The sequence below is a fragment of the Carya illinoinensis genome, chromosome 3, assembly GCF_018687715.1.
Source record: "Carya illinoinensis cultivar Pawnee chromosome 3, C.illinoinensisPawnee_v1, whole genome shotgun sequence".
Taxonomy (NCBI): Eukaryota; Viridiplantae; Streptophyta; class Magnoliopsida; order Fagales; family Juglandaceae; genus Carya; species Carya illinoinensis.
Genome location: NC_056754.1, coordinates 1,948,334 through 1,965,641, shown reverse-complemented (window position 1 = coordinate 1,965,641; position 17,308 = coordinate 1,948,334). Strand labels below are relative to the sequence as shown.

Here is a 17,308-nt window from a genome sequence, read left to right as displayed (position 1 = left end):
ATTTTTTACATATATGTTAAATGTTTAAAAGTATTAAAAAAATTTTAAAAAAATTTTCTTAAGCCTAGACGCGGGAGCACTAGCATGACCAAATGTGGATTTGTTTTTGTCTTGGGAATTGATACTCTTGCCAGAAAAGAGGTCCCGTACGGCGCACTCACGCAACTTTTAGCAGCACTAGTATGAGTTCAAAAGCCGTTAAGAAGACTATAACGTATAACAGACGACAGGGAACGGCATTTCAAGTTGAGGCCCATCTAAATACTTCTGTTTTCGGCAATCGATGTTAGGTAGCGTCACTGAGCTTGTTCCTAACTTTCTTCGAAGCCCAAATTGTTTTAACCGGAAAAATAATAATAATAATAATAATAATAATAATAATGATGAAGACATGAAAATGTCATACAAAGTAGAAAAATAGAGAAACAAAACCTACAAAATAATTCTATAAAATTTAAGATTTAACGTTATTTGATGCCGCTGTCTTTAGTTCATAATAGTAAGAATTTAAGAGAAGAGTTTAATAACATGATGATATATAATCTGGTTATTCAAATGAAAAATCTGAATTTGAAACTTTCACCCCTATATAAAATAATAATAACAAGAATTATATAATCTTGCTAGTCAGTGCATTACTTTACGCTAAACACAGCAGTTCCCAAAGACAAATAGAAGACATGAAACAAAATTACGTAAACTTCAGTTTGTTTGGTACGTACGTACGTATGGACTACGGAGGTATGAGTCTAGCTAGGGATCCTCTTGAACGCGAATGGCCTTTGATCACCATGAACAAATTATTATGGCCTTGAATAATTAGGGTAAACGTATAAAACTGTCGCTTAATTACATTCTTGAATAATGTATAGTCCCTAGCTAGCTAGCTAGCTTAAAGCTCGAGAAGGGTATGCCAAGTTAACCAAGCTAGGAAAACCATGGTCAACAAAGTCAATTATATGCCAAGTTAACCAAGCTAGGAAAACCATGGTCAACAAAGTCAATTATATGCCAAGTGCGCACTCGGCAGTACTCCATGTTTCGTTTAGATTGATGACCAAATATACGTAATATTCATTACGTCTCTGACAAAAATGCTTTTTAGTGAGGAAAATCCCGCAATTTTCAAACTTTGTTGTGTTCCGTCCTTCCGGGCATTCTTCTCCTGGCATGCTTTGATGGTTTCCTTCCAACCAACATGCTGGTTAAAAACGAGGGTTAGCTTTCTTACTACCGAAGGTGCAAAGGAAAGAAAATCTCTGAACATGGAAAGTCTATGAAGTTTAACGACTCTAGGATTGGCATCATCATCATCATGTATCGTTGTCCATCTCTCTTAATTCAGAGCTCTCATCATAATTCTTACGTGCACTTTCACAGCCATTGTATCTAATGCGTGATAATTTGCCTTCGTCGTCGGTGCCTATGTAATGCTCCCGTTTGATTATTATTTCTTCCTGTCTGCTGCAGACCATGCAAAGCTAAAATTATTAGTTTCACAAAGTGAAAAAGATCACTATGCCCCATTCATCAGATTTTCACAATATCTGGCAGTACTGTATCTAAATTCTAAATTGTTGGAATCATTTAAACCATAGTTGACTTGCTGAAAAAGTGAAAACAAAGCATAATCAACATATTTTCCTGTTATCTCGGAATGTTTCTCTTCGAGAGAACTCATTCCCATTAGTCTTATAATCACACTGCTAAAAAAGTAGAACCCAACGTGATATTTTTAACTAGCTAGTGGCTACTCTCATTAGCTCATTTTTGCTTCTTCTTTCAGCCTAAATCAGGTTCAAAAATTAAAATTTGGTAAATACAAAAGAAAGATTAATTAAACCAGTAAAGAAACAGACGGTGCAATTAGATTCCAACAGGTTGTGGCGGAGGAGGAGGTGACGGGGGTGATTGGTGAGAGGATTCTCTACGGCGATGAGCATTCTTGTTGTTGTGCATCCACACTTTGAGCACGTTGCGCTTGACGCCGACCTCCGAGCAGAACTGGTTGAGCGCAACGTCGTCGTGCCTCTGAATCCTCCATCCGATCCTCTCCGCAAACTCCAGCATCCTATCCTTCTGCTCCTGCGTGAACTTGGTCCTGAACCTCTTGGCACTGCCACTCCTGATCAAAACACCAGTGGGCCCCACTCCCTCCGGCGTCTCCGAACGTCGATCACCGCCTTCATGATGACGATGATGAGGACGCGACATGGTGGGGCTCGCATTGTACAACAACATGGGATGGAGAGCAGAGTGCAATCTGTGATAGTTTCCGAGCACCTCCCTCCGGTGGAAGTTTCGATGGCAACCGCAGGCAGCACAGGTAAGCGACTGGCGTGGGTCTCCGTCGCCGCGTGGCATGAACTCGCCGCATCCATCTTTTGCGTGGCCGCCCATGGAGGCCGCGTGGTTCCTCATGCACTCCTTGTATTGAGTAATCGTACTCTTAACGGCTGCCTCAGGGTTCATCACCACCGGTTCAAAGTCCACCGGCGGTTTGACGACGGAATTATCGAATCTGCGGGTACTCTTGTCGTCGACAACATCGATGTTCTCATTATCGTTCTCGTTCTGGGATTTCGTAATGTCTTTGTAGGGCACAACGCTTAAGTCCATGCTGATTGCTGAGAACCCAAGAAAAAGGCCAGGGTTAATGAAAGGGATTAGGAGAGGAGAGGTGGGTGTGATGCTAATTCGGAGAGTTGGGACAAAAATTTAGGGAAAGCTTCTTTTGGTTTGGTTTTAAGAATGGAGAAATTCCAGTCTTGCGTTCGTCATACTCATTATAACTGAGGTGTGAAACGTATTTAAGACCAGGCATCACGACAGGAGTGGCGTGAAGCGCATCGATCGCGAGAGAGAAACCTAAGTTCATTAAGTTACACGTGTCGGTTAAGCCTGTTTTTATCTAATGGTAATTTTCTTGACTGATCATTTAATATTTGATTTAGGATCGTGCTAGAGGAGGACCAGCACTTACCGTTGGGAGTAGGTTAGCACAAATGTAAGAATTGTTTTTTTTTTTTTAATTTAAAATATTTTTTGAACGTTTTTAATTATTAAAAAATTATAATAATTATTTCCTTAATTATTAAATAAAAATAAATTAATTAAAAAAATTAAAATACATGAGCATAAGTTTAAAGAATATTTTTCTTCGATTTATTTGTATAGTAAACCTATAATTATTAGTAAAGCAGAGAGTACTTGCTTATCGAGTTCAATTAAATTCCTTCAAATACAAAAATACCATCAACAACTTCAATCAGTTTCGAATGTTGAGAGAAATCTCAAACCTCAAAACTTAAACCAATCCATCTCAAATCCTCAATCGTTCAATTAAGCCAATCGAGTGCTGTTTCGACGCAAAAGGGACATCGTGCCAACAACACGGTATCAAATCATGCTGACTCGTCCCTTAAATGACCCGAAATTCATCAAGTATTACGGTTACCAGTCTCTAAGCCGTTATGCAAAAATGCATGCATTCAACCCACTTTCCAAGTTCAATAATAATTTGATGTTTGCGAGAGGTGGTTAAGGATTTCAACCGGCTCGTGTCGGTCTCCGTCGAGCTCTGACGCAAAACGAAAACGCGATTACGTAAAATCAGCAGGGGGGGTTAAGAAATTATTCCGCACGCACAAATATTTGTACTGTGTAACTGTACTGGGAGTAAAGACAGGTGTCGGAATTTGGTTGGGGGATTAAAGGTGTACTCCACAGGGCGCTCGTGAGAGGTCGACGTCTCATTATCAGGGAAGGGGACCCACCACGTGGGTTCTGATAAAACGATCAGAGGATCCAACGGCCAAGATTCCGAGAGAAGCGCTGACGAGATCTTTCACTGTTATGGGCATAATATAATAAAATCTGATGAGGCGTTTTTTCCCGCACGTCACGCCTTTTCCCGCCATGCTTAGTGGGGTCCATACCCAAAAAAAAAAAAAAAATTGTCAGAGAGAGAGAGGAGAGGTAATAAGAGCGTGGCTTCCAAGGTAACAGAAAGCCCACCACCACCGTCCATTAGGATGTTGTAGCTTCTACTTACTGACACCTCTCTGCCACACGTAATAATCCTCCCCCAAATTGCTTTCCGAATATTTGCTTATGCAAAAAGTCTCTCTCTCTCTTCTATCGAATGTAACCATACCATACGTGTTCTATTCCCACCCATACCTCTATCCTTTCCTAATACCAAACTAATTCTTCACTAGATTTATTTTATAATAAATTAAATTATTTATAAATTTATATATTTTATTTCATAATAATTATAAAAAATTTATATCGGTGAATATTTTAATTCAGTCTAAAAAATTATTACCTTTGAAATCTGACCTGTATTGTGCAAAAACGCCTATCAAAATTGACTAATCAAACATGCCTTAGATTCGGCCAGAAACAACGAGTTTAGATGGTCCAACAGTTTATCAAAACTTGTCTTAGATTCACTTTTATCTCGTAAATATGAATGCTTATGTTTTCAATTTCCATTCCCACCAAACAAGCGCAGAGGATGACGAGGAATACGTACCAACGTATACAGAATCCAAAAGCACACCTCCATGTCACTCTACCCTTCGAGGCTCCTTAAGACACTGCACATGCACCTGCCTCCAAATTTGAAATATTATTGGGAAGGAAAATGTTAGTTGAATCCATAAAAGTGTGATCGATTGAATCCATAAAAGAAAAATATTAAGACTGTGAAAAAATGAAAAAGAAAATACATTTTATTATTCTTGATCTACTTCTTCGATTATCAATTATTTATGGGTTCACGTAACACTGTCCTCTTGAAAACCTATTACCAACATGAAAATTGTATAAAATCGCAGAGATAAAAATGAACGCCACGTGTTGCACGAGTGGGATGCAGACAAGCTCAGGTCTGTAGAGCCTCGACCCGACTCCCATTTGCTTAACCGAGTTGGGAAACGACTTTGGCTCTTGCCTATTGGGAAGTAGAGGTATGCCACCCTATCCAAGTCAAACGAGAATGGCGTAGTTCTTGCTTCCATCGTATTCTTTTTCAAACAAGCATCATTCATTATATAGATAATTGAAAACTACGGAGTCATTGGAGTACCTTTAGAAATCACAGGCTAATATAAAAGGTAGGTATTTGCCACTATGAAAATCTAAGAAGTAAGAGAAAATGGAGAGGAGGAAAATGCTTTCATAAATACTATCACATAATAGAATGCGAGTATCAATTGAGATTTCGATGCATCCTTTTAACATGCCAACTTTTAAAAGACTACAACGTGTTCCTAATATCATTAATTATTGGTTGAATAATTATAATGAGAATTTTATTATATTAAAGAAAATAGTTTGAATCAAAATTTCTTTATGGTATTGGAAATTTGGAGTATCTAATTATATTATTGAAATGTGAGTTTAAGTGACAGGAAGTAACTATTCAACTCTTGTGTGACTAGAACATTATAAATCCAGTCTGAAGTTTTTTCTAGATTATCCATTGTTTGCAATGTCACTAATAAATCTCTTGTAATTATGAGCTTTTTGATCTAATTTTCCTTTGCTTCTATGATTCCTATGAACATTGCATACTTGCAGTGACTTCTCCTTGATTTGGTTTCAGGCTTTGTAAAAATCTGGTTATGACAAATAATGGGGAGCTATCTCTTGATCTGCATATGGCTGCTCTTGTGCTACCTGAGTTTCTAATAGCCACATCAAATATTGAGGGGTAATGGTCTCTAGGCATAGCTCTCTAGCGATGACTCTTATTCAATTGTTTATTGTCTCGTCCATGACAATGCTTTTTATAAGGTTTTAGAATACAGAAACAAAATTTTCAATGTTGGGAGTAAAAGACTCATGTGCAATCTTGTTTCCCAAGAACCAAATGTTATCCATGGCATTGATAGCAAAGATTCAAAAATGATGTTCATCACTACTTAGAATGTTTAGACTCTTTGAGGGGGAAAATGATGCATTCCAACCAATGGCTGATATCATTTTCAGCAAGACAATAAATGTTAAGAGGCTAGGGAGAGTGCCTTCAAAGGATTATAGTAGAAGGACATTTCAAAAACAGATGGGTTTGTGTTTTCTGCAAATAGGACAATAAGATTCATCATCATTTAGAAGAAGAATTATTTTCAACATGACTTTATTGAGAATGATATCGTTAGAATTTTCCAGTAGAGAAATTTTAGTCTATATTGAATATTAATTTTCTAGAGTTTTTTCCAAGTACTAGATTGCCCAAGTGTAATGTTGTTATTGGGATTTATAGTAATAGTTGCATATGCAGATTTTACGATGCATGATGCACCCACATTATTTAGTAACCCAGTTGTGGAAGTTTGTTTGGGTTAAAGGGATTTTCATAATCTCATTCACAGAATCTTGATCGAAAAGAAAGAGCTTCTAACAAAATATTATTCCATCCTTTGGGCTCTTCCATGGTTAGTTCAAAAACAGTTACCTCTCAATAGATGCTGACTTGGGTATGGGTTGGAATGAAATGATGATTGGGTATCTAGGGACCATACCAAACTCTTGCACCTGTGCTATTGTTAACATGAAGAGCATTGTTAATGAATTATCAATATCTAAAATAAAGTACACTTTTTAACTAGTAAACAGAAAATTCACTTGCAACGGATTAACCAATGCCAAATTTTGTAACTTTTAGCTACAATATTTATAAAGAGAATATCAAATTTGAAATTTATTATACAAATAATAAATTCTTATTTTATTATTTATCTGTAACTCTCCCTCTCTCTTTTTAATATTTTCTCAATGCAACTGATATCTGTTTTTTTCTCTCAAACTTTTTAATCGATAATTTAATTAGAATATGATTATTAATTAACATATAAATAGGTAGAATAGTAGAATATGATAAAATAAAATAATTTAAAATTTTTAAAAATTAAATATTTTTTAGTTATTAATTACTCATTACTATATAATGAATAAATAAATAATCTAATGTAGAAATTTGATGTGAATAATCAAAATCAAATTTATTTCATATTATTTTATTTTTATATAATAAAAAAAAAGCTATTCAAATTTAAAGACTTGCGTGAATATAATAGTCAAAATATAAATTTATCTTATATTTATCAAAAATATAATTTATATATGCATAATCATCAACAATGCTCTAAGCACGCATTGTTTTTGAAAATATCACTTTGTTTCAAAGAGCAGTTTTCCGTATTGCATTGGTTCCATTAACCATTTGCCACCCATTTTAGTATTTTGCACGAGTGCTTTATTTAAGTCAAACGTTAATCTAAGGCCAAGTTACCCCCCGTAGATTTCGTTGCAGCAGCGTTTACACTAGATTTTTCATAAAAGATTTTATAATTTAATTAAAAGTTTTTCTTAAATTTTATTTATTTTTTAAAAATCTTATACATCTCATTTCTTATATTTTATCTACTCTATTAAGATAATATTTATCTATTATTTCTTTGTTACTTTTTTCTCACTTTTATTTATAAACTTAACTGCTCTATTCTTTTTTTATGTTTTAAACTATTACTCTAGTAAATATTTTGAATAAAAATTTAAATGATTTATTTGTGGGTATGATTATATTTTTAGAATTATTTTTTTTATATTTTCATAATTATTTAATTTATTCTTAAAATTATTATTTAAAAATATAACAAATATGAGTATGATAGAAATTATAGATGATTGAAAGAATAATTTATTTTATATGTTGCCCAGATGACTAACACAAGAGGGAGGGTGAATTGAGTTGTATTAAAAAAATAACAATTATAAATCAAATATATAATATAAAATATAAACAAAATATGAAATAACAATAAATATAACGAGTAAGGGTAAGAGAGAAGTAAACTCAGTATGTTAACGGGGTTTGGCCCCACTGCCTACGTCCTCGCCTCAAGCTACCCCTTGAGAATTCCCAAATTCACTATTCAATCTCCTTCAGGTGGAGATAGAAACCTATTACACCTTTGAACAACACCGCTACAAAGGATCCGTGTAGAACACCCTCTACACTTTCAATCACCTTACACGTGGTGATTCAACTATTCCCCGTGTAGAATACTTTCTACACACACAAGGGTTATACACACTCTTTTTCTGATACAAGAGCTGATAGTGGGTAGGTTATCAGAAAACACTCCTCAATGAGTGAAATAAGAACAATACAGCGCAAACTATATCTATCAAAATGAACAAGGTTAAGGCTCAATGTTTAGAGAAGAGAGAATGAAAGCTTTGAATGAATGTTGTATGCTCTTGGTGTTGTGAATGTGAAACTCTCAAATGATCTATTTATAGGCATATGAGACTTCATATTCAAATTTAAAAAGATTCACATGTCAAAGACAACATCATTCACTTTTTCAAAAAATTCAAATAAAAGGTTTTTCTTTTTCAATTGTCAAAGACAACATCATTCACTTTTTCAAAAAAATCAAACTTAATCTTTTACTTTTGGCATATGACAAAATGAGCACACTTTCCTTTTCAAAAAAATTCAAACCTAATCTTTTACTTTTTGTATATGACAAAATGAGCACACTTTACTTTTTAAATTTTTTCAAACAAAATCATCTACCTTTTGTATAAGTCTAAAAAAGCATCAATCACTTTTGAAAATATTCAAATAGAACATGCACATGTGAAAGATGACAATCAATTATCTTTAATATTTTCAAAGTCCAACCCTTTAATCAAGGCATGCACATGCAAAAGATAACAATCAATCATCTTTCAAAATTTTCAAATTTAATTTTCAAAAATATCCATGCACATGTGGAAAATGTATTTTAATGCTTTATGATAAAATATTAATTTTGAGCATTAATCCTAATTTCGAATTTTGAAGAGATTTACAACATTACTCTATAATTTTAATGTAAACTTGTTCCCTTCTTGCTCATGCTTGTTTCCTTGATGTGCTTGACTCCATTGTGTAGACAACTTGAGTTTGAGACTTCTTTATTCTTTGAATTCATTTGTTATCATCAAAATCCATGTATAGATTTATAATCACATGAAACTTGAAACCTTGGGTTCAACAATCTCCCCCTTTTTTATGATGACCAATACTTGATAGAACTTGAAACCTGTATTAATACTTAAGCTCCCCCTGAAAATATGCGTTAGTTTTTCAAGCAAAAATATAAATATAATTCCAAGCATATATAACAAGTTTAGTAATTTAAACAATGTTAATGTTCTAGTCTAAAACTTCTCCCCCTTTTGACATCATTAAAAAGGATCGGCAGCAAGTAAATGGACTGAAGAAAACGATGCGTTTAATAGTCACTGTAGATAGTTGAAAAAGGAGCCGTCCGTGACCCGACAAATGCTGCAAAGTCTTGAGGCCTAACTCTATGAATTTAGTGCGGCTGGAGATTTAAACAATCGCCTGATGTTGTTGACAAACGTGATTGAAGGCTCTGAGTTGCTATAAAAAAAATGATCATTTTCATCTATCGGATGCCAAAAAAATAATCGCTTCTTGACCTGAGCTCTGTTTTTCCACAACGATAGAATGGTTGAGCAATTCTCTTCCACTAATCTTCTAGACTTGAATCAGGAACCCTTGACGCATCAATCGTCAATCTTCTCTCCTGAGGCCGTCAATACCATGATAGGAGCAGTGAACCGTTTTTCTAGTAAGGCTGATTCTGAGATTATTGCAGAATCAAGAATGCTAGTAGTCAATATGCTGCCTCTGTTACGATCATGTCTCGGAGGTTAATGGCGAGGGTGAGTGAGATTGATCATCTTAACATGCAAATATTTGAGTTACGACATAAGCTTGCTAATAAGGATAGTGAGAATAAAAGGCTAAAGCAAGAAAACCAAGAGTTGAAAAAATTTGCAGATTGGTATGCTCATGATCTGCAACCACGAATAGAGGAGCTGGAACGAGAAAGGGTTCAGATACAAGGTCAATATCGGCAGATAACAGCAGAGGTTCATCGTTTACTAGAAAAATAGGGACAATCTATTGTTAATCTCGCTGGCTTAGTAAGAAAACTTTTGACAATGTGTGTCCAGCATATCTTATATTTCTTTTGACTAAATAAGATTTGAAGAGACAATAGTTTGTCTTATTCTTTATGCTATCTCTATAAAATCAGTCCTGAAGTTCATCCAATCCGCATCAAGTTTTCATCTCATCTCTATAACTCATCTGCATTCCTTCAGCATTCTCGTTTTAAGCCTTCTATTCTTTTCTCAATGGCTTATTCTTCTAACATTTCTCTAGATCCATCCATGAGACATTCTACACTTCAACCTCCTGTCCTTTCTGCAGCTGCCATTGGTGCCATGTTGCAGCAAGAAAATAATAATCTGACTAATAAGTCAGATTCTGATGCTATTTATGACTTGATGAGTCTTGGGACTCGCTAGTCTTCCTCTATTGTTACTTTTTCTCAGCGGCTACAAGCCAAAAATCACGAAGTTGAAAAGCTCAAACAACAAATTGTTGTACTTCAACAAATTGTTCAAGAGTCTCACACAAGGGAATGAATCATTCGGCAGAAGAATAAACAGTTGAAATCTTTATTAGATTCTTCATTCCGCTTGCCGGTTCCCATGGATAAGAATGACATGATATTGTATGAAGAGAATGAGCGTCTCAAACATGAGGCTAAGAATCTCAAGTTTATGTAAAGTATTTAAAAAGTATATCTCTATTTTTATTGACTCTGGTCTATCTTTTAAGAGATATTCATAGCATGCATCATACCTATTTCTCTTCTGATCATACATAATCTATTTTCTAGTAAAATTTTTGTGAAAATATCTGCTAACTGATCGTGTGTGTTTGTGAACTCTAATATTATATCGCATTTCTGCACATGATCTCGAAGAAAATGATACCTTATTTCAATATGCTTAGTTCTAGAATGTTGTATTGGGTTCTTTGAAAGATTTATAGCACTTGTATTATCACATTTGATTGGAATGTGATTATACTTGAGTTTAAAATCTTCAAGTTGTTGGTTCATGTAGAGAACTTGAGCACAACAACTACCCGCAGCAACATATTCTGCCTCAGCAGTAGATAGTGCAACAGAATTTTGTTTTTTACTAAACCAGGAAACTAATGCATAACCTAAGAAATGGCATGCTCCACTAGTGCTTTTTCGATCTATTTTACAGCCAGCATAATCTGCATCTGTGAAGCTGATTAGATCGAAAGATGTGTGCTTAGGGTACCATAACCCTAGATTAATTGTACCACTAAGATATCTAAGAATGCGCTTAACTGCAATTAAATGTGATTATTTTGGAGATAATTGAAAGCGTGCACATAAGCACACACTAAACATAATATCTGGTCTACTGACTGTTAAATATAATAAGCTATCAATCATACCTCGATATATCTTCAAGTCAACTGGCTTACCGGATTCATCTTTATCAAGTTTAGTTGATGGGCTCATTGGTGTTCCAATTTCCTTAGTATTTTCCATCTCAAACTTTTTCAGTAATTCCTTAATATATTTTGATTGATTGATGAATGTCCCACTTTCTGTTTGCTTAATTTGCAATCCGAGAAAGAATGTAAGTTCTCCCATCATGCTCATCTCAAATTCTTCCTGCATAGTCTTAGCAAAAACTTGACACATTTTTTCATTAGTAGCACCGAATATTATATCATCAACATAAATCTGAATCAAAAGAATATCATCATTTTCATTTTTAATTAAAAGAGTTGTGTCGATTTTTCCTCTTGAAAAACTTTTTTCAATCAAGAAATCACTAAGTCTTTCGTACCAAGCTCTAAGAGCTTGTTTAAGTCCATATAGTGCTTTTGTGAGTTTGAAAATATGATTGGGAAAAATTTGATTTTCAAAACCTGGATGTTGCTCAACATATACCTCTTCATTTATAAAACCATTTAAGAAAGCACTTTTAACATCCATTTGAAAAAGTTTGAAATCTTTATAACAAGCATATGCAAGTAGCATTCGAATAGTTTCTAATCTTGCGACAGGTGCATATGTCTCATCATAATCGATTCCTTCTTATTGATTAAAACCTTGGGCTACAAGTCGAGCCTTATTTCTAGTAATGACTCTGAACTCATCTTTCTTGTTTCTAAAAACTCATTTTGTTCCAATAATAGTATGATTTTTGGGTCTAGGAACAAGTGTCCAAATATCATTTCTTTCAAATTGATTTAACTCTTCTTGCATAGCTAGAATCCAAGATTCATCAAGAAGTGCGTCATCAATATTTTTGGGTTCAATTTGAGATAGCAAAGCAGTATGATTGCAAATATTTCTAAGAGATGATCGAGTACTTACACCTTGTGAAGGTTCTCCCAAAATTTGTTCCACTGGATGATCTTTCACAAATTTCCATTGTTTGGTTGCATCTTGTATTAAATTTTGATGATCTTTCCTGATGGCTCCATGTTGAACTTCCTCTATTGTTTTCTTTTTGTTGAGATTGAGACTTTCCGTATTATTTATACTTCCTGTTTCTTCATCAATAGATTTATTGGAGAGTGAAGAATTAGATTCATCAAATACTACATGCATAGATTCTTATACAATCAAAGTCTTTTTATTGAATATTCTATAAGCTTTACTATTAGTAGAATACCCGAGAAAGATATTTTCATCAGATTTTGCATCAAATTTGCCTAAATTATCCCTGTCATTCAAAATAAAACATTTGCATCCAAATACATGAAAGTAACCAATGTTGGGCTTTTTCTCATTCCAAAGCTCATAGGGGGTTTTATCTAACTTAGACCTTAGCATAACTCTATTTATAACATAACATGCAGTACTTACCGCTTCGGCCCAAAAATAACTAGGCAAGTTATTCTCATTGAGCATTGTTCTTGCTATCTCTTGAAGAGATCTATTTTTCCTCTCTACTACCCCATTTTGTTGAGGAGTTCGAGGAGCAGAAAAATTATGCACAAAACCGTTTTCATCACAAAATGTTTCAATATTTTTATTAACAAACTCTTTTCCCCTATCACTTCGGATACTTGAAATAGTATAACCCTTTTCATTTTGAATTCTCTTGCATAACTTGGTAAAGGCATTATGTGCCTCATCTTTATGAGCAAGAAAGATGACCCAAGTATATCTAGAGAAATCATCAACAATAACAAATGCATAATATTTTCCTCCTAGACTTACAACTCTATTTGGTCCAAAAAAAATCCATATATATCAGTTGCAATGGTCTAGTAGTGAAAATATGTTTCTTAGTTTTAAAAGAAGTTTTTGTTTGTTTACCAAATTGACATGTATCACAAATTTTGTCTTTAAGAAAATATGTTTTTGGTAAACGTCTCACAAGATCATTTTTTGAAAGTTTGGAAATAAGTTCCATGTTGGCATGACCTAATCTTCTATGCCATAACCAACTAGTTTCATTTTGAACTGAAAAACAAATAGCATCTTGTGAGGTAATTTCTTCAAAATCAATTGTATAAATATTATTGTTTCTAAAAGCAATAAAACAAATATTACAATCATGATCATTCAAAATAATGCACTTATCCATTTTAAAAGTAACTATAAATCCTTTATCACATAATTGACTTATGCTCAAAAGATTATGTTTTAGACTTTCAACAAGTAGAACATCTTCAATTATGAGAGAAGATTCATTACCAATTTTACCTATTCCCACGATCTTCCCTTTCGAATTGTCTCCAAATGTCACGTGTCCTTCTTCTTTAGATTTAAGATCAAAGAATTTAGTCTTGTCTCCCGCCATGTGTCTTGAACATCCACTATCTAAAAACTATTTATTTTTGCTTGTGGAAGACTTCATGCATACCTATAAAAACAATTAAAATGATTTTTCTTGGTACCCAAGTTCTTTGGGTCCTTTATTTATTAGTATTAGAAGAAACAATATTTTTAGGTACCCATATGGCCATAATAGTCATTGTATGATTTCTTCTAATAGGACAAGAATGATAATTATGACCATTTCTATTACAAAAATTGCAAATAGCATGTAACATATATGAAAAACTTGAATGATTATAATAATATCCTTTTTTGACAAAATTATTTTTATAAAAAGAATTTTGAATATTAGTCTTTGATGTAGAATGATTATCAAAGAAATTTTTATAAGGTTTGTATTTTTGTTTTGGCATATATCCCAAACCTGCCTTGTCAAAAACACATCTTTGACTACCAAGAAGTTTTTCAAAATTTCTTTTTTCATTCGTAAAGTTTTCAACAATATTTTCTAAATCGGTTTTCTTCTTATTCAATTCAAGATTTTCATCTTTCAAAATGATACTTTCTTTTCTTAAAATTTCAATTTCGTTTGTTAAAGAAGAATTTTTCTTTTTCAAAACAGTATACTTGATACCCAATTTTTCAAATTCCTCATATACCTCTTCTAAAACATTTTGCAATTCTTCATATGAATGATCTTCAATATTATCAAGATTTGTTACCTCAATGTCATTTTTAGCCATAAAACAAAGATTTGCTGATTCTCCATTGCTTGCTTCACTATCTGAACTACTTGAATTATCATCCCATGTAGCTTTCATTGCTTTCTTGCCCTTGTTCCGATATTTCTTTAGCAGAGGACAATCTGGTTTGATATGACCAGGTTTATTGCATTTATAACAAATTAAAGTGTCATTTTTACCTGAATCTTTATTGGAAAACTTTTTGAAAGATTTCTTTGGCGGAGTTCTATTTTTCTTCAAGAACCTCTGAATTCTTCTTGTTATCATCGCAACTTCTTCATCTTTATTTTCATTTTCCTCATCTTCATCACTTTCACTTTCATGAGGAACAGCTTTAAGTGCTAAGCTCTTCTTTGGCTTTCCTTCTTTTTCTCCTCTTTTCAATGTGTACTCATGGGTGATAAGTGACCCGATGAGTTCATTGACTTCGAGCTTCTTGAGGTCTCTAACTTCAAGAATCGCTGTCACTTTTGATTCCCAGCTTTTTGGTAGATAGTTGAGAATTTTTCTTATTATTTCCACCTTGGAATAAACTTTGCCAAGATCTGTCAAGCTGTTTATGATGTTAGTAAAACGAGTGTGCATACTAGAAATAGATTCATCATCATTCATCTTAAACATTTCATATTCATGAGTAAGCATATAAATTTTTGATTCCTTGACTTGCGAAGTTCATTCATAAGTAACTTCCAAGTTATCCTAAATTTCTTTTGCCGTAGCACAAGTTATTATTCTATTAAACTCATTTCCATTGAGAGCATTAAATAATAAATTCATAGCAGTTAAATTCAAAGTATAAAGTCTATCGTCTTCACGATCAAACTCTTATTCTTCCTTTTTGACCTTTACTCCATCAACCACTTTTGTTGGAATATAAGGTCCATTTACAATACATTTCCAGATTTCTCGACCTTGAGCCTGAAGGAATATTCTCATTTTAACTTTCCAGAATGAGTAATTATTTCCACAAAAGAGTGGAGGCCGGCTGCTAGATTGACCTTCACCAAACGACACTGAAATGTTAGCCATAAGATCTTAACTCAAAAGATAGTTAGTCTTATAATAGAGCTCTTAGCTCTGATACCAATTGTTGCCCAGATGACTAACACAAGAGGGGGGGTGAATTGAGTTGTATTAAAAAAATAACAATTATAAATCAAATATATAATATAAAATATAAACAAAATATGAAATAACAATAAATATAACGAGTAAGGGTAAGAGAGAAGCAAACTCAGTATGTTAACGAGGTTCGGCCCCACTGCCTACGTCCTCGCCTCAAGCTACCCCTTGAGGATTTTCAAATTCACTATTCAATCTCGTTCAGGTGGAGATAGAAACCTATTACACCTTTGAACAACACCGCTACAAAGGATCCGTGTAGAACATCCTCTACACTTGCAATCACCTTACACGTGGTGATTCAACTATTCCCCGTGTAGAATACTTTTTACACACACAAGGGTTATACACACCCTTTTTCTGATACAAGAGCTGATAGTGGGTAGGTTATCAGAAAACACTCCTCAATGAGTGAAATAAGAACAATACAGCGCAAACTATATCTATTAAAATGAACAAGGATTAAAGCTCAATACTTAGAGAAGAGAGAATGAAAACTTTGAATGAATGTTGTATGTTCTTGGTGTTGTAAATGTGAAGCTCTCAAATGATCTATTTATAGGCATATGAGACTTCATATTCAAATTTAAAAAGATTCACATGTCAAAGACAACATCATTCACTTTTTCAAAAAATTCAAATAAAAGGTTTTTCTTTTTCAATTGTCAAAGACAACATCATTCACTTTTTCAAAAAAATCAAACCTAATCTTTTACTTTTGGCATATAATAAAATGAGCACACTTTCATTTTCAAAAAAATTCAAACCTAATCTTTTACTTTTTGTATATGATAAAATAAACACACTTTACTTTTTAAATTTTTTCAAACAAAATCATCTACCTTTTGTATAAGTCTAAAAAAGTATCAATCACTTTTGAAAATATTCAAATAGAACATGCACATGTGAAAGATGACAATCAATTATCTTTAATATTTTCAAAGTTCAACCCTTTAATCAAGGCACGCACATGCAAAAGATGACAATCAATCATCTTTCAAAATTTTCAAATTTAATTTTCAAAAATATTCATGCACATGTGGAAAATGTATTTTAATACTTTATGATAAAATATTAATTTTGAGCATTAATCCTAATTTCGAATTTTGAAGAGATTTACAACATTACTCTATAATTTTAATGTGAACTTGTTCCCTTCTTGCTCATGCTTGTTTCCTTGATGTGCTTGACTCCATTGTGTAGACAACTTGAGTTTGAGACTTCTTTATTTTTTGAATTCATTTGTTATCATCAAATTCCATGTATAGATTTATAATCACATGAAACTTGAAACCTTGGGTTCAACATTATATATTAGAATAAAATATTGATAAAAATAATTTAAGAAATAAATAGTGATTTTCCAAATATGAAAAATCACCGTTCATTCCCTAAACTTTTTCTTTAAAATGGGAATTCAAACATAGGAGATATTTTGATTAAAACCATATAATAAACCTCAAATTATAAGAAATCTAGTACTTTAGAGCACCATATGTGAATGCTCTTATATCATTAACAAATAATTCGATTCCATATCCATACCAGTTAGAAATTTTTCATGAAACCCGACTCAAGATGAGAATTTTAAGTTTTAAGATGAAATATTTTAATATTATTATTATTTTAAAAATTAAAAAAGTTAAATTTTTTATTATATTTTATATGAAGATTTGAGAAAGTTGTAATGATGAGATGATAATTTTAAATTTG

The 17,308-nt window shown here is 33.2% G+C and overlaps 1 protein-coding gene across 2 annotated transcripts; it reads right to left on the bottom strand.

Moving 5' to 3' along the window:
* Positions 1–781: 781 nt before the first annotated feature.
* On the bottom strand, positions 782–2,795 carry LOC122302975 (zinc-finger homeodomain protein 2-like). 2 transcript variants are annotated; one of them, XM_043114469.1, is made up of 2 exons: positions 1,860–2,795; positions 782–1,464 (listed from the first exon to the last, which is right to left on the bottom strand). In XM_043114469.1, exon 1 carries the CDS (start codon positions 2,617–2,619, stop codon positions 1,867–1,869), a length of 753 nt encoding a protein of 250 aa, XP_042970403.1. In that variant the 5' UTR covers positions 2,620–2,795; the 3' UTR covers positions 782–1,464; positions 1,860–1,866. The 2 variants fall into 2 exon arrangements, with proteins under 2 accessions (XP_042970403.1, XP_042970404.1); XM_043114470.1 differs by having other exon boundaries at positions 782–1,461.
* Between the last annotated feature and the right edge of the window lie 14,513 nt (positions 2,796–17,308).

Excerpts from the sequence above, each read along its gene's own strand:
- LOC122302975 (XM_043114469.1), bottom strand. The coding sequence starts at position 2,619 with ATGGACTTAAGCGTTGTGCCCTACAAAGACATTACGAAATCCCAGAAC.